Source organism: Corythoichthys intestinalis, chromosome 8, assembly GCF_030265065.1.
Source record: "Corythoichthys intestinalis isolate RoL2023-P3 chromosome 8, ASM3026506v1, whole genome shotgun sequence".
NCBI lineage: Eukaryota > Metazoa > Chordata > Actinopteri > Syngnathiformes > Syngnathidae > Corythoichthys > Corythoichthys intestinalis.
Genome location: NC_080402.1, coordinates 51,104,781 through 51,123,858, shown reverse-complemented (window position 1 = coordinate 51,123,858; position 19,078 = coordinate 51,104,781). Strand labels below are relative to the sequence as shown.

The following is a 19,078-nucleotide window of genomic DNA, read 5'->3' as shown; positions in this document are numbered from 1 at the left end:
ATAATGAGTTCAAATGCTGATAGAATTAACTAGTGCAAAAGAATGGAATGTAAACAGATTCACAATACTGACTTCGCCTTTCCAACATGATACAAAACAATTCTTAAAAAAACACCTAGCATTAATATTATAGTATAGTACTATATATAATAGTATTATAACAATTATAATAATTATTCATTGCCAATCAGATTTTTCATAAAGGGTGTCATTTTAAAGGTATTCTTAGTGTAGAATCTGTATTCTGAAGTATGTGGGATTAATTCCAGAAATCGCTATTTATATGACGAACATGACATGCTTCTATTTTGAAATGTTAACCGAAAGTACGTTCGCTAAACCGCTAACTTCAGCTTTACACTCCGCAAAAAAGCACTTTTTGTCATTGCATGTTGTGTCACTCATAGATTTTTTTTGTCATTTTTATTCATTTGCAAATGCTGTTAACCAGCAATTTTTCATGTTTGAAGTGTCACCTTTTAACCGCAAGTTTGCTTTCACGAGATGACTGCCAATGTTTTATAGCATGCTAAAGTAGGTTGCCTTTTTTCCCCCATTCACCACAGTGTAGCAGTGCTAACGTTACAGTGTTTAATATAGATGTGTTTTCTTATTTTGTATGTCTAAACGTTAATTCTACAGCGTGTCGATAAGAGAAAGGAACTGGAGTCTCATATGCCATCAGCACGCACGCACCAATGTATGCAGGCACGCACGCGCGAGGCGATAAAAGGCAGCCGTGAAAATTACCGCCCTCATTTTTATTTGCCGTGCGATAAATGGACTCATTGCATATCGCGACAGGCTTAGCAACTTTAATAAAACATGTCGTTAGTTAGTTAGATGGACTAACAAACTGGGTGACGGCGCTTGAGGTGTTTATTCACGGCCAGCGTGCAGCCAAGCTTGGCATTGAACAGACAGGACAGAAGATTGTACCCTCCTTTGTTTCTTTGAAATAAGTCAATGTTTTGTACACTGTGGTGCACTTTTTTGGCTTTGTGCCGCTTTCCCCGCTTGCATACAGGGCGTCCGACATTCCGAACTTTCCACGCATATATTTTTTTAAGCCTTCATCAACCGTCGACGGGATGTTGTGCTTGTCGACAGATTTACGTCATCGATGACGTCGACTATGTCGACTAGTCGGGACAGCTCTACGAGTGATTCGAGCATGTCTGTGCAACAAGAGGATCAACTTGTAGAGATCGCAAATGACGGCGACCTTATTAAACGTACATTTGAGACAACTCTACAGAGGTTCTGGATTAAAGTCATTCCGGAATATCCTGACATTGATACGAGAGCATTGAAAACCTTGCTACAATTTCCAACATCGTATCTTTGTGAAGCGGGCTTTTTAATTAATGCTTAACGACAAGGTGAAGTCGTTAATGGTGAGAGCGGTGTGCAGTTGTTGTGTGCAGCTACCATAGCAGGATGTATCTGTGGAGAACTTTTCTACAAGTCCTTCCATGATCAAACGCAAGTTAATATTCCTTTCTTTCAAAAAAGTTTGTAGTGTTTACTTTGGAATCGCTGCATTTGCGCATTTTGCGGGTATGTTTAACGTTACGCGCATGCGCAGAACCGCATCAGTGCAATTTTTGATGGGTTGCAAAATTTGTCAGAACATCGGTCCATGAAAAAAAGACCCAAATAACACCGGTCCGTGGTGCAAAAAAGGTTGGGGACCCCTGCCCTAGTGTGTACGGAACTACGTATCTTACGTGCAAAAATACACAAATGCCAATTCCCAAACAGTGTCTCTGTAGCTACCTGCACCTACATATATTCTTGTCAAATACAATTTCCCACACATGGGTCACATTACACATTAAATGTCTTCTTAAATATCAGCATAATAAAACAAAGGGGTGACCCACACAATTGGTTTCAATACGCCTCTCGTGTCCTCCTTGACAGCCAAAGACGTTTGAAGTCAATGTATCCTAGAGTCTTAGTGAGAGTAATGAAGCAGAAAGGAAGGAAATGGAAATGACTTTGATGCATCACAGTTCAGTGGCAGACTGATGAGGCACCATGATGGCATTGTTTCTCCTATGTAATCCAAAATGGGGAAGCATTTGCTTACAGGCTATGGAGATGCTGTCCATGGTTCTGAATTCAATCGACTCCCTTCCGGATTTCTGTTTCTATGTAAAGGGAGCATTTATTTAAAATGATTTCAATCTTTACTGGAGCCAGCTGCATAATGATAAAAGTTTTAAACATTTTTAATCGACATTTTCTCTTTGCTAGACTACAAATACAAATTAGTGCATTCTCTCTTATTATTTAACATACAAACAGAAAGAAAGAATGTACTGTATAGTCTACGAATATTAATGCAGTCATTAAAGTGCCTGCGACAGCATTAAAAAAAATCTTTCATAGCAGTATTATGTGAATGAGAATCATATTTTGAGACGATTCGACCATATACAACAATTTGGCAAAGTGCAGATAATGAGAAATTAGTCTTTTAATCTGCCGTTTAGCCATGCCTATCATGATAAGGCTCTAGCGTCCCTAGCTGGAGGATGATGTTGGCAGGGTCACGATTTCAGCTTACTTAGAATTCAACCCATTGAGAGGGAAGCTTCACAATAAAGAAAACATGACACAGAGCAGCAAAATGTCATCAATGTTTCAATCTCTCTACTCCAATATTTTTACAGGATATTATTTTAATCTAAGTATTTTTCCCCAATTGCTAAATAAATGGTATGGTCATGACAAATAACAGTCTTGTGCGAAATGGAATATGAAATATTAAGAACGCATTTATTGAGTACGACAGGGCAAAATTACTGCATAATGGTCAAAACTGTTAACTTCTTGCACCTCCCGAATGGTATCTAATGCTACTGGAGTTAGTCCGGCTTTTGTCATTTCCTTGCCCCTGTTTCGGAGACGGAGGAAAGAGCGTAAACAAAGCAGGAGGTGTAACAGCTAGCCGGCATTTTAACCTGAACCGAGCGCCGTTTCCAAGTCTTATGCACGCCTTTCAAAACGAAAAAGCACAAAAAACTACACCAGAACATGTCACACGGCGGCGGGGTTGACTGTCTTCACCGACAACTTGTGGCAAGCAAGTTACAGCTCGTTGAGGGGGAAGCAGCTGGAGAATGACCGCCGAGCGGCTGTTCCAATCTTTTTCACCTTTCCGAAATGAAAAAACGAAATGGTATACTGTGGGCGGGGTTCAATAAGCTTCAGCTTCTCCCGTCAACTCTTTTCTTTTCCGGTTGAATTGAATGTAAACACAAATGAATGCTGTATGTTTGGATTGGATCTGTCATGCCTGAAAAGAAAATAAATAAATAAAGAAAAAAAAATGCTTTGGTAGTAATATCTTCATTTATTTTGCTTGCAATGACAAAAGAGAATGAAAAAAACCCAGCTTTCTCACATTGGGCCCTACATTATGCTGCAAATTTTGTTGGTAGTCTTCAGACTTCATAATGCCATGCACACGGTCAAGCCCTTTTCATTCAGACCCCGAAGGATAGTATGGGTTGACACTGTTGTACCCTCGGACTGCAAGACAGCTTGAACTTGTTTGGATGTTCGTCGAGGTTCTTTATCCACCATCCGCACAATCGTCAATTTTTCTTTTCCGTCCACATCTAGGGAGGTTAGCCACAGTGCCATGGGCTTTATTGATGACTCTGATTCAGCACTTTGGAGATGGACTTGTAGCCTTGAGATTGCCCATGCTTCCTCAAAATTTTGCTTCTCAAGTCCTCGGACAGTTCTTTGGTCTTCTTTCTTTGCTCCATGCTCAATGTGGTACACACAGGGAGACAGGACAGAGTTTGAGTCAACTTTAATCCATTTTAACTAGCTGCAAGTGTGGTTTAGTTATTGCCACCACCTGGTATGTGCTACAGGTAAGTAACAGGTGCTGTTAATTATACAAATTAGAGAAGCATCACATGATTTTTCAATGGGTGCCAATAATTTTGTCTGGCCCATTTTTGGAATTTTGTGTAAAACGATAATGATTAAATTTTTTTTCTCATTCTCTTTCGTGGTTTTTCATTGCAAGCAAAATAAATAAAGATTTTAGTACCAAAGCGTTAGTAATTGCAATTATTTTCTGGAAGAAATTGAGCATTATCTGACAGAATTGCAGGGGTGCCAATACTTTTGGCCAGCAGTGTTCATGACTGTCAATGGCGTGGACGTGAATGGCTGTCAATGGCATGGACGTGCATGGCTGTCAATGGCATCAACTTACTTGGGCACCAGTTTAATGTCAATGGACTGTAATGGTAGTTTTTTGGTCGAAAATCACAACCACCCAGGTTTTTCGGCAATGGAAAATGACATTTTGGCCATTAGAAACAAATGTGAACATTTTTGGCAAATCTTGGGGGAACCGTAGGTTTTTGGCAAATTCTGTACACAACTTTTTTGCCTTTTACCTTACCTGCAATTTTTGATTCATATAAATTTGATAAAAATTGTAGGACTAGATACATTCTGAAAAACATTTTTTTGTTTTTTTGGGTTTTTTTTTTTTTCTTCCAAAAAACCAGTGTTTTAGCACATGGTAATTTTTGAGGGGTCATTCAAAAAATTCCCTGCGTCGCAAGAGAATTTCGGTAATTTCGGTATTCGAACGGTGTTAATGGGCCAAACGCTCTGGTCTGTGCAACGCACCAAAGAAACGCTATTGATTAAAAAAAGCTATAACGTAGATGGTTGCTTTTGCATTACATGCAAAGCTACCATCAATAATGATATAGGACTATATGTCGATATATGAATTTTGTGCCCGTGCATATGGACAACAATTGTCATTCATTTATTGCTATGAAATACCAAACTTGAGTCAATATGTGCTCATTGTTTTTTGTCTGTTGTTGTAGAATATTAAATTAATTCTAATCAAGAGATGTTTCTCACAATGCAGACCGAAGCAACTGTCATAAAAAAAGGCTATTAGACTGGCCATTTATTCTCACTTCTTTAAATCGAGTGGTCCTTAAGCGAAATTCCCATTATCTGCGTTATGTGAGGTGATAGTGTCCAGAGCAGTCACTGTTATGATTGATCTGTGTCATTTGCTCACCTATTGATCCTATTCTCCATTTAAAAATGCCCTTGGTAACTGTCTCGTTCAGTCTAAATTACTTGGTCATGACGTGCTTTGTTTAGTGGTGACCCACTTTTCAGAGAATATTTCAATTGATTCGCTCCATTTGTTGGCTCCACTGTTAAAAAAAAACAAACACATGTTCATATATGTGTAGGTTTTTTATAAATATTTGAAATTGATTGTTATTACAGAAATATACGTACTAAGTGAGGTTGAAAAGCCCAAGTGGTCGGTGAGTACTCAAGTGAAATGAATAATAGAATCAGAGTATAGTTTGTAATGAACCACATTATTTTTTTTCCCATTCTGTCACATGTCCATGTACAAGTGACACTAACCCCTCAGCCAAGAGAAAACAGGTCTAAACTGTGGAGGAGTTGGCCCAAGAAAATTGCAGTGAGGATGACAACATCGATGATGACTGTAATGATAATGTGCAGCCAGTAGTAGTAGTGCATGCCCCGTTGGCAATGAGACCTGGCAAGTTGGCAATCAGGCCAGTCACCTGGCATAAGGTTGACCTGAACGAAACATCCCTTCCTGAATACCAGCATTCTGCAATACACTGACATACTTTTTTAGTACTTTGCTGTATTTGGTACTTTAATGCACAAATAATCAGTCATCAGTAGAGGAAAAAGTATGGACTTTTTTTTCCCCACTTAAGTAAAAGTAACGATACAGAGGCAAAAAACAATACTATGGAAAAGTATAAGTATCTTGGAAAAGTTTTACTCAAGAAAAGTACAAATGTACTTGCCTTAAAATGTATTTTGAGGTAAAGAGTAAGAGTAAAAGTATTTTCTCCTGATGCAAAAATCTATACGACGAATCTGACATTGGATTAGTCTCAATCCTGGTTCTGTTGAACCTGAGTGCAGCCTTTGACACAATCGACCATAATATCTTATTGCAGAGATTAGAATTTGACATAGGCAGTAGAGGAGCAGCCCTCTGCTGGCTTAAATCATATTTATCTAATAGGTACCAGTTTGTCAATGTAAACCAGCAATAATCACCGTACTCTAGAGTTAGTTATGGTGTGCCGCAAGGATCGGTCCTCGGGCCCATCTTGTTTACGCTGTATATGCTTCCTCTAGGTAATATCGTCAGAAAACATAGCATTAACTTTCATTGTTACGCTGACGACACACAACTGTATTTATCAATTAAACCTGAGCAGATCAGGCAAGTGGACGAACTAAGCACCTGCGTCCGGATATAAATACCTGGATGAGCACTAACTATCTTCTACTTAATCCTGAAAAGACAGAAGTCCTTATAATAGGCCCGAAAAGTGTGGGAGACTCTTTAGCTGCCAAGATAGTCACTCTGGACAATGTAAGTGTAGCCTCCAGCGCCACAGTTAAAAACCTAGGAGTTTTATTCGACCCTGACTTATCGTTTAAAGCTCACATTAAACAAACCTGCAGAACGGCCTTCTTTCACCTGCGCAACATAGCCAAAATTAGAAATATTTTATCTAAAACCGATGCAGAAAAATTAATTCACGCGTTCGTTACATCGAGATTGGATTACTGTAACTCCCTACTTGCGGCTTGTCCTAAAAGTTCCCTAAAAGGTCTTCAGCTTGTCCAAAACGCAGCAGCAAGACTTTTAACAGGAACCAATAGAAGAGAGCACATCACCCCTGTGCTCCAGGCCCTTCACTGGCTTCCAGTCGAGTTTAGAATTAAATTTAAAATCCTCCTTCTTACATTTAAGACCATTAATGGGTTGGGGCCATCTTATCTCTCCGATGCTCTGGTTCCATACCGCCCCAACAGAACACTCCGCTCTCAGAATGCAGGTCTACTGGTAGTTCCCAGGGTTTCTAAAAGTACTGTCGGAGCTAGAGCCTTTAGCCACCAAGCCCCTATTTTATGGAATCAGCTTCCAGCTAATATAAAAGAAGCCGAGACAGTCTGCACATTTAAGATTAGATTGAAAACGTTCCTATTCAACAAAGCTTATGGTCAGGCTAGTTGAAGTCGGAGTAGACTCAAAGTTTAGTCTAAGCTGCACTAGACGCTATAAAGCTGGGGAAAGTACAGCCACTGAGTTCTATCTCCTTTTTCTCACTCTACCTACCACTTATCTTACTTTATTTCTATTTTCCAATGTTAATATCTAGTTGTCTAGTCTCTTCATCACTAGTCACCCGGTGTCCCCTTTCCCCCCTCCCCACTGGGGAGGGGCTATTTTTCAGCTGCAGCCTCCTGACTTTCCGGACCCCACGCTGGATGGACGTCCTCGTTGCGACCCCCGTCTCATCTGGCTAGATGGACCGCTTCTTGTTCCTTTACTCCACTGCATCTTTACAGACTGTAACTTAACCTGCTAATTCCTATTAGCGGTCCTGGGGCTTCCTGTCTATCCGTCCTGGGAGTGGATCTCTCCTTACTGTGGTACTCCCTAAGGTTTCTCATTTTTCTCCCGAAGACTCTGGAGTTTTTGGAGTTTTTCCTTGCCGACATGGAGGGTCTAAGGATGGGGGAAACCCAGGACTTGAATGTATTTATTCATCTTTGTTGCATCATTTGCTGTTTCTGATTGTGTATCATATTGCCTCTGGAAAGCCCTTTGACACAATGTTGTTGTGATCTAGGGCTATACAAATAAAATTGAATTGAATTGAATATACTGTGTGTGTCTTTAATTATGCTCTCTCATACTCTCACCTTGAGTTGGTTGGTTATTTTTTTATTGGTAAATAATTTGTTTCCCGTGCTTAATCTTGCTTCTACTCGTCTTGCTGTCTCTAGTGCTCAGTTACAGTATAGTTGCACTGGACTTATCAATTGTGCAAGAGACATGGAAATGAAACTATCAATTCACCATGAGAAAAAAACAAAAAACCAACCAAACAAACAAACAAAAGTAGCATGTAACATAGGAAACAATTTGAAAAGTAGTGTTGTAAAAAGTACGGACTTAAGTACAGAAATTAAGTACTTTTACTTAGTTGCATTCCACCACTGTCAGTGATAACCCCACCCCCACCCCACCCCCACCCAAAAAAAAAAAAAGACAAAAAAAAAAAAAGTTATACTGCTCACAATGACATTAGCACCATTTTCTTTACCAATAAAAAAAGAAATAATGAACCTTCTGATCATCTGCATCTACATGTGTTTTTTTTTTAGCTCACCTCTGTTGAAGATCACTGGGCCATGGAAATGAAGGTCGCTCAAGTTTCAACATGCAGATCCCTGGCACTAGAGGTCATTTTAAGGAACAGTATGTGAAAGCTGTCAAAATGTGACTTTGTGTATACTAAACTGTGTGGAGCACCTGCTCTTTTATTATTATTATTTTTTGTTTAAAATATTTTTGCTGTTGTTGAATTGTGAATTAGGTTGTTAAATAAATCATCAATTTTGTGCATGGACATGGTCTCTTGAATCCCTTTTATATTGAGCAATCTTCATCTTTCACAGATGAACCCCCTTAGTCTGGATTAAATGGTATTATATGAACACAATGCGGTAATGGTGAGTCAACCAGCCTTCCCAAACCGCCCTATTCAAGCCATCTGGTGAAAATTGTTCTGGTTTTAATATCACAATATATCGCAAACCACCAAAAAGTGACGGTCAGTTTTTCTAATATCGTTCAGCCTTATCTGAACATTTTTATTACTATACAGAGTACAAAACAAACATTGACTCAGCCCCACTTGAGGGAATATGCAGAATGTTGTAATTTATTGTTTCATGTAAATGAGGTTATAAGGATCAGTATGCAGCCCAATTCATAAAAATCTGAAGCTTCTTTGCAATGAGAAAATAATAAATAGGGTTCATCCCATATTTTCTAAGAGAAACATAGCTAAACAAGAAAAAGGTAAATGGGTAACACTTTATAATAACTATCCGTTATAACCAGTTGATGGTAGGGCTGTCAAATGATTAAAATTTTTAATCGGGTGAATCACAGCTTAAAAATTAATTAATCGTAATTAATCGCAATTGAAACCATCTATAAAATATGCCATATTTTTCTGTAAATTATTGTTAGAATGGAAAGATAAGACAAGACGAATATACAGTACGTATACATTCAACATACGGTACATAAGTACAGTATTTGTTTATTGTAACAATAAATCAACAAGATGGCATTAACATTATTAACATTCTGTTAAAGCGATCCATGGATAGAAAGACTTGTAGTTCTTAAAAGATAAATGTTAGTACAAGTTATAGAAATTTTATAATAAAACCCCTCTTAATGTTTTCGTTTTATTAAAATTTGTAAAATCTTCAAACAAAAACTAAACTAGTAGCTCGCCATTGTTGATGTCAATAATTACACAATGCTCATGGTACTGAAACCCATAAAATCAGTCGCACCCAAGCGCCAGCAGAGGGCGACAAAACACCAAAAAACACAAGTAACAAATAGACATGACACTGCGCTGTCATGTTAATCTGTTTGAGCGGGGCATGTGCGTTAAATGCGTCAAATATTTTAAAGTGATTCATTTTAAACAATTAATTACCGCCCGTTAACGCAATAATTTTGACAGCCCTAGTTGATAGATCTTTGGAAAACTGTTAAATGATTTGATTTGTTAAGTGTTTGTTAACAGTTTGTTAAATATTTATAAAGATGCCTTATAGATAGTTAATATATCATTAATAAACTAATGGCTAATGAGTGATAAATGACTTGTAAGCTGTATCTCAATTATTTTTACCTACATTTTATAAATTGGTGATGTACCCTTAACAAGTTATTGGTAACTTACTTGATAATTTATTTATATTCTTGGGACATTAATCTTAAATTGCAACTACTCCTCATTTCTTAATTGTGAGTAAATGAGGAATAAGTGCAACTTCAGAATAACGTTCCAAGCAGTACCAAACATCAGCTTACAACTAATACTTAATATATTTACTCACACTTTACAGATCAGTTGTTAATAGCTCGCCATAAATCGACTAAATTTTGAAGAACAGCAAATACGTTGAACAAGTTCAAGGTACAGAAATTTGATGTGATACTTAAAATATCAAATTTTTGTACCTCAAGATTCTTCCACCCATAAGCCTTTCTGTGCACTGTTCTTTCCCAAAGAACCACCACAGATGTTGCATACAAACACACATACTGAGTCATAAGGCTGTTCAATTGATCGATTTTGAACCAAAACCGACTTTAATGGTTAAAACAATGTTTAAAACTTTTAAAACAGTACGTTCGATTTTCAAGAACACATCATTTTGGTTTATCTAAGCCAACATAGTTTTCTCTGCATTTCTGCTTCCTCCTACGAAAGCGCGACATCTTAAACAACAAGAACAACAACAACCATGGCTACCGAGAATTTTGCCACTTTTGCTCAGCCAACTTTGGACACAAATTGCATAACGCCATGAGTAAGTGTATGATCTCATGATAAAGTATTGTTGTATATAAAGGCTGTCAAAATTATCACGATAACGGGCGGTAATTAATTTTTTAAATCAATCACGTTAAAATGTTTGACCCATTTAACGCACATGCCCCGCTCAAACAGATTAAAATGACAGCACAGTGTCATTTCCACTGCTGGCGCTTGGGTGCGACTGATTTTATTGGTTTAAGCACCATGAACATTGAGTAATTATCAGTGTTGTTAGTAACGGCGTTACAAAATAACGGCGTTACTAACGGCGTTATTTTTTTCAGTAGTGGGTAATCTAATTAATTACTTTTCTCATCTTGGCAACGCCGTTACCGTTACTGAGGACGGAAAGGCATGCGTTACTATGCGTTACTATATTGGTCGAAAAGTCTAAGGGAGACGGACTCACCGAGACGACAGAGCAGAGCAGGAGCGGGGAGGAGGCAAGAAAGTTGTAACGCCGAGCAAACGCGATGCTAGGTAGCTCCAATAATACATGTTGTAGCCGGTAGCCGACAAACTACGCCCGCATGTTATTGTAGATATGGTAGACATGGTAGATATCAGATGTACTGTATATAGATATAACTAGATGCAAAATGACAGCCGCCATCTTAAAGCAGTCGGCATTTTAGGACGGCTCTGTTGTAGAGAACCTTCCTAGCGAACCTAAGTAACTTTTTATCTAAAATACTTCTAAATCGGCAAAATCTTGACTTGAATCCATCTTTAAATGATGAAACAGTTTTAAAACTTTCATATGTCGAAAGTAGAGAGAAGGGAACTAATGCAATAATGGGAGCAATTTTAACAACTTTTAACAGTTGATTCAGGGTAAAGGGTAAATTAGGGTAAAGAATTGGGCTCGGGCCAATTGTACCAAAAACCTCCACAAAAAACTTCATATAGTGTGGCCAATGTTTTTATTTATTTATTTTTTTTTTTTGAGGGAAAAAAAAAAAAAGTAATTATCACCAATTACTTTGCCAAGTAACTAATTACTCTTACATTCAGGTAATTGAGTTAGTAACGCAATTACTTTTTGGGAGAAGTAATTTGTAACTATAATTAATTACTTTTTTTCAGTAAGATTAACAACACTGGTAATTATTGGCATCAGCAATGGCGAGCTACTAGTTTATTTTGTGATTGAATATTTTACAAACTTTATTAAAAAGAAAACATTAAGAGGGGTTTTAATATAAAATTTCTAAAACTTGTACAAACATTTATCTTTTAACAACTACAAGTCATTCTACCCATGGATCGCTTTGACAGAATGTTAATAATGTTAATGCCATCTTGTTGATTTATTGTTATAATAAACAAATACAGTACTTATGTACAGTTGTTGAATGTATATGTCTGTCTTGTTTCTTATCTTTCCATTCCAACAATAATTTACAGAAAAATATGGCATATTTTACAGGTGGTTTGAATTGCGATTAATTACGATTAATCAATTTTTAAGCAGTGATTAACTCGATTAAAAATTGTAATTGTTTTACAGCCCTATTGTATATGTAACCTCACACACACACACACGCACACACACAAAAGCCCCAACTCACCCGTAGTCGTAAGTGAGGCTCAAAATCATTTTAAGAAGTACAAACCATATCTATCTAACTTCTTTGAGCTGCTGAGGTTGCATGTGTGTCAATAATGATTCATGGATCTGGGATAAGCCGAAACAAAAAGATGGGAATCCTTAAAAAAAACATACAGTATTGGTACTAAGGATAACCGCACACTTGATAGCATTTCATTACTAATCGGCAAACCATTTTCTTCAGAATTGTGTGGAAAAGAACTGTACTTCCAGTTTATTCACCAAGTGGTGAACAGTAAATTCTTTGGCAGGCTCTCAGAGTCTCTGTTAAACGGATTTGTTATGTTGTTTACACAGACTAGGGACACTTCTCAGACCAAGCGTGTGACTGTTTGTTTTGTGGAATAACGACGGAGGTGCCAGATAATAATGCATTGTTTGGAAAAACAGTTTTGCTCAGAACCAAATAAAGTATGTGATCAAATATGCAAATAGTGTATAACAACTTTAATACGGCTTAAATTAGTGTCCAGTAGTGGTTATCTGACCATTAATGTGTGAGGTGGGTCGTTAGAGATGTGATGTTGTGTGGGTGGATGAAAATTAGAAAAATAAAAAGAGACAATTAGACAATTACAGCCTGTGAAAGCAAATGCATTTAATTCAGAAATTTTAATGTGTTGAGATGTGTCTCATTCACTTTACTTATGCTAGAAAAAATTACCATCATAATCCACGCTCAAATAATATGTCAATGTCAATTTAAGATTGTTTTTGCAAAGCACATTTGTGACACGGCACAGCAAAATGAGTCCCAGTGACCCATTTTTCAAAAATTTGGTTTTAGCATAATTTAAAAGTATACATCCCCATCTTTCCAATTAACTAGCAACCATTTTGCTACAGCACTTAGTCTAATTATGACTTGAACTTGGGTTGTTCGTGAATCTTGGAATTGCGATATTAGGAAAACACGGACCTGAAAAATGGCACCTCTATTTTTTCACTTATCCTTAGCACCCAACATGTTAGTGAAGTTGGACAACCAACAAATTTAGCACAAGAATTCAGCACATCCTGAGGAACACTTTTATTGTATATGAAATTATGCCTTCATTTCACTTTTAAAATTCATTCATTCATTCAAACAACGCCGGGTCTTGATTGATTAATGCCCAAAACTGAACCATTATTTTCATTCCAATCGATTTTACCATTACCAGTGTCATTTTTAGGTCTACCAGTTCGCTGTTGTTATTCTCTAATTCCACCCTGTCGCTGCCTTCGCGCCCATTTTTATGTATGAGCACAATTTAAGTCCACTTCAACACATTTTCAGCACTATAGAACTCCAAAGCCACAGCTGATTCAGACTGTGAGCAACCTCTGTCTCGTTCCAAAGAGCCAATCAATACATATAAAAGTCTTGTGTGTTTGTGGAAAATAGTCACATCGGTGTCTACAACAATATACACTCATATCCTACAATGCACTACATGTTACAACACATTACAACAATCAGAGACCAGTACTGTAGCTTTAAAGTGAAACAACCTAAGCTGCAATATAATATGGTATATAGAGTGGGGCAAATAAGTATTTAGTCAACCACCAATTGTGGTGTATGGGGCACGAGAAAAGCAAGTGTTGAAAACAAAAGCCAGTGTCTGTCATTCTTCTCTACCTCGCTGTCCTCAATATTTACTTACGAAATCGATGTAAAGTAAGTGAAGGTGTTGAAGAAAGCTCTGGTTACACTACATGAGGTTATACTACTGATTGTTCATTTCACACCAAGCATTAACATAACATGTCAAGAGCCAATGTCTCTTGTGTCTTAAATGCATTGTTGAGCATTTGAAAATATTTCATTCCCCTGAATTAATACATTGAGTGTTCTCCCTTCATAAATTTGGGGGTAGGATCATTACTGTTTCAAAATGTGTTATTAATTAAATTAGAATGTGCTTGTATTATTTGTATACAGTATATAGCATGTGTTTATATTATAGAATTATATCAAGTAAAAAAAAATAAAAAAAATAAAAAAAAAAACACGAAGTTCAACTGCATATGATGAATGAGCAGCACTCAAGCTAACCAAGGTATCACTTCAGTACTGAAGGTTCACAATATATAAATTACTGTAAACTAATTCATTCAAGTTGTCTTGAGTACTGCAAACTCAACATAAATAAATTATTAATCTAATCCATTCAAAGTTAATTTGAGCTCTGCAAACTCAGAATAAACAATTTACTATAATATATTAAGATTAATTTGAGTCCTTAAAACTTGAAATAATTAAGTAAGTTGAATCTAATCAATGTAAGTAATAAATAAAATTTTCTAAGGCAGCAAGTTCGCCTCTTTTTTTTTTTTTTAAGTAAAGTGTATTTATCCTATTTTACAGTGCATGTCCAACTAGGAGGAGGCCGCCTAGCTGACCCAGGACATGCTGGGGAGACTATGTTTTCCGGCTGGCCTGAGAACGCATGGGTACCCTCCAAGAAGAGCTGGATTAAGTGGTTTGGGAGAGGGAATCTCTGCTGAAACTACTGCACCCGCGACCCGACCTCGGATAAGTGGGAGAAAATGGATGGATAGTATGTGCATGTCCAAATACCTCTGGACCTAACTGCTTCATGTTTGATAATGTAGGATGTGGCATAATAATCTCTTTTACGTAGAAGACTTTCAGACTGTCTGACCACTGTCTATTTCTATGACGTCTCCGGTTTCAGAGTTTTCAGAAAAAATGTTCATAACAGACAATTTGTACGAGAACAATATGAACAATCAGTATTTTTTTTCCCTTTCAAGTCTAGATTGTCAACTATGCATACTTCACCATGAAAGCTGTTCCTTGTTTGTGGTATCATGGAGTAGAAAAATTCACAATGGACAAATAATCAAAAACACATGCCTGTGGCAGACGATGCAATGATGTCATTCATTCATGTAAAATCTTCCATATGTTGGTCAGAAAGCTAACTTAAGCTTCTGATATTGTATGTTTATGCCTGTTTTCTCAATCAATTAACTCATTGGGTGCCATTTACAGCAATAGACACCCAATCCATTTGAACTGTCAATGCGTTTGAATGAGAGAGAGAATAGTTGACGAGGATAGGCTCTAACTCACTGACTTAATTAGGAATCATTATACATTACAACAAAACATTAATTTTGATGATGTGTCCAGACCTTTACATCCACTGTGCCTATATACAGTGGTACCTCGATAAAGGTACACATCGACATACGATCCTTCCGACATCTGACGTGAAATTTAACTGGTCATTTGTCTCGATGTAAGATGACATGCTCGAAATACGACGATTCACAACAACGTTGCAATTTCATTGTTTTCCTGCAAGATGGCAGCACGGCGAATTTTCTTGTGAGAGAAATCAAAATGGGTTCCAAGAAGGTAAGTGCAGGTGATGAAACAAGGAAAAAGGTGATGCTTACTAGAGGTGTGCAAAATTTCCGATTCTTAGATTATTCGCGATTCGGCCGTGGAAGATTCGCGAACGATTCACAAACATCCAAATTCCGATTATTGAAATATGCGAAGTAAAGCGGAAGTACACAACACTCAGCGCGCCGCGCGGTCTTCGGGACAGAACGGAGCGAGAGTAGCTAAACATCATGCTTCTCATTACCCGGCCCCTCGGGTAATGCCAATGCTCAACTCACGGCTCTAGCTCAACTCATGCAACGAGATAAAAAAACACAACAACATACCTGACTGCTGCCGAAAAGCTGCTACAAAGTTCATTCATATAATGTTACGGTGGATATCATTTATATAGGACTAGATGCAATAGAGATTTGGTAGTGTTGGCAGCACATCTACAAAAAGCTAGATGCGGGCGTTATAAACGGCCGCTATCTTAAAGCAGTACACTTCACTGCAAGGCTGTTGTAGCCAGTGTTGTTAATCTTACTGAAAAAAAGTAATTAATTATAGTTACAAATTACTTCTCCCAAAAAGTAATTGAGTTAGTAACTCAATTACCTGAATGTAAGAGTAATTAGTTACTTGGCAAAGTAATTGGTGATAATTACTTTTTTTTTTTTCCCTCAAAAAAAAAAAAAAAAAAAAAAAAAAAAAACATTGGCCACACTATGTGAAGTTTTTTGTGAAGGTTTTTGGTACAATTGGCCCGAGCCCAATTCTTTACCCTAATTTACCCTTTACCCTGAATCAACTGTTAAAAGTTGTTAAAATTGCTCCCATTATTGCATTTGTTCCCTTCTCTCTACTTTCGACATATGAAAGTTTTAAAACTGTTTCATCATTTAAAGATAGATTCAAGTCAAGATTTTGCCGATTTAGAAGTATTTTAGATAAAAAGTTACTTAGGTTCGCTAGGAAGGTTCTCTACAACAGAGCCGTCCTAAAAAGTCTACTGCTTTAAGATGGCGGCTGTCTACTAACGCATTTAGTGCCATGCAGTGTTGTTAATTTTACTTTAAAAAAGTAATTAATTACAGTTACAAATTACTTCTCCCAAAAAGTAATTGCGTTAGTAACTCAGTTACCTGAATGTAAGAGTAATTAGTTACTTGGCAAAGTAACTAGTGATATTTTTTTTTTCTCAAAAAAAAAAAAAAAAAAAAAAAAAAAAAAAACAGGGACACAATGTGAAGCTTAAAGGGTTTGGGGGACAATTGGCCCAAGCCCAATTCTTTACCCTCCACTTAACTAGACACAAGGGTATTACGATAACTAGCTAGTAACCTTTGCTATGTGTGGAAGTCATTTAAAGTTGTGAATCAATCGTTAAAGTTGTTAAAATTTCTCCCGTTATTGCATTAGTTCCCTTCTGTCTACTTTAAACATGTGTAAGTTTTAAAACTGTTTCATCATTTAAAGATAGATTTAAGTTAAGATTTTGCCGATTTAGGAGCATTTTAGATTAAAAAAAATTACTTAGGTTCGCTAGGAAGGATCTCTACATCCGGGCCTTCCTGAGAGGTCTACTGCTTTAAGATGGCGGCTGTTTACAAACGCATGTAGTCCTTAAAACATGTTGGCAATGCAGCAGTGTCTGACATCTGCATCTAGTTCTATAATATGATATCTACCGTGTCATTTGGGCGTACAGTGGTACCTCTACATACGAATTTAATTCGTTCCAGGACCTTGTTTGTAAGTCGAAATGGTCGTATGTCGAGCAGGATTTTCCCATAGGAATACATTATAATTCCATTAATTCGTTCCAAAGCCTAAAAACATACACTAAATTCTTAATAAATACTGCTGGCACTGTTACAAATGGCAATTAAACATAGAAAAACAAAGAAGTTATAAATAAATAATTCAGAATAATATAATAATAAGAAGAATAATTAATAATTATTCCTGTAAATAATGTAACGAATCGGATTCTAATATGGCGGACACTTTTTACTGTCCCTGAACGCACCGCGAAGCTGACGTCTCAGTGAGATAGGTCTGTGCGGTAGAGATAATACTTTCGTTTTCTTGAGAGCCGTCAACTGCTTAAGACAATGGGCGTTTTGTGTTGGATAAGCTCTTAAATAAATGATAAAAACGTGACGAAGCTGGCGATTTCCTTGGCAATGTTACCACAATAATAATTGTCACCTTAACTTATAAATAGTGGCGAACGGTGGTCGGAAGAGGACCATGGAGCTGTATTGTTGAGCCAGTTCAGGGACGCGCACCCCAAGCTCATATTTTTCTATAACTTGCATCTTCATTTCAAAGGTAAGCATCACTTTTTTCCTTGTTTCTCCAACTGTATCAACTTTTTTTGAAAACTGTGTTGATTTCTCACACAAGAAAATCCACCGTGCGTTCGTTTGCAGTGCTGTCATGTCGTCGTATTTCGAGCAACTCGTCGGATGTAGAAACAAATGGCGGCTCAAATTTTACGTCGGATGTCGAAAAGATCGTGTGTCGAAGTGATCGTATGTAGAGGTACCACTGTAGTTTGTCGGCTATGGCTGCAGTCAGGTATTATTGGAGCCATCTAGCATCGCGGTTGCAACGGCGTCTTCCCCAGTCCTGCTCTGCTCTCGTCCCCGTGAGTCCGTTTCTCTCAGACTTTTTTTTATTCAACCAACTTAGTAACGCATAGTAACGCACGCCTTTCCCGCCTCAGTAACGGTAACGGCGTTGCCAAGATGAGAAAAGTAATTAATTAGATTACTCATTACTGAAAAAAATAACGCCGTTAGTAACACCGTTATATTGTAACGCCGTTATTAACAACACTGGTTGTAGCGAACCTTCCAAGCAAACCTAATTAACTTTTTATCTAAAATACTCCTAAATCGGTAAAATATTGACTTGAATCTATCTTTAAAATAGTTTTAAAACTTTCACATGTCGAAAGTAGACAAAAGGGAAATTATGGCATAACGGGAGCAATTTTAACAAATTTAACAGTTGATTCACAACATTAAATTAATTGAATGTAGTTTAAAGCTGCTGATACAGAATGGGGACTGGAGTTTTTTATTTAATGTTATTTTTGTATATTTGTATACTGCTATATGTTAACTTGATACTGAAATAGTAGTGTGGTTTAGCCTGACAGTATTTTTGAACAATTTTGGAACTAATGTACAAAACATTTAAAAAAAAAAAAAAAAAAAGAAAAAAAAAAGGAGGGGGGTTCATCAATAATCGTTTTATAATCGAATCGGAGCCTCTGAATCGTAATCGTAATCGAATCGTTAGGTGCCCAAAGATTCCCAGCTCTAATGCTTACCATCAAAATTAAGATGGAAAAAGTTGAAAAATATGAGCATGTTGTGCGCATTAGTGAACTGGCTCAACAATACGGCCGAAATATGTCTACGATCTCGACCTTCCTCCTCCGACCTCCGTTCGCCAGTCTTTATAAGTTAAGGTGACAATTTTTATTATTGTGGCATCGGCAGCGCTTAATTTGTAAATAATAAGGTGCCGGAACGCAAAGTACATATGAGAGAGGATGATGATACGGGCACAGGTCCCGGAACATACGCAGAAAATGGT

At 37.3% G+C, this 19,078-nt stretch overlaps 1 protein-coding gene across 6 annotated transcripts in view; it reads right to left on the bottom strand.

Annotated features, from left to right (window-relative positions):
* LOC130919999 (potassium voltage-gated channel subfamily KQT member 5-like) overlaps nucleotides 1-19,078 on the bottom strand; it is a 203,622-nt gene that overhangs the window by 67,377 nt on the left and 117,167 nt on the right. The window contains exon 1 of one of the 6 annotated variants that reach the window (XM_057842711.1): nucleotides 10,915-11,034. The exons of the other annotated variants lie outside the window; for them this stretch is intronic. Coding sequence (XP_057698694.1) covers nucleotides 10,915-11,003 — 89 coding nt within the window. The 5' untranslated portion in view covers nucleotides 11,004-11,034. Of the gene's footprint in view, nucleotides 1-10,914; nucleotides 11,035-19,078 lie in introns of those variants that run through there. 6 annotated transcript variants of the gene reach the window in all.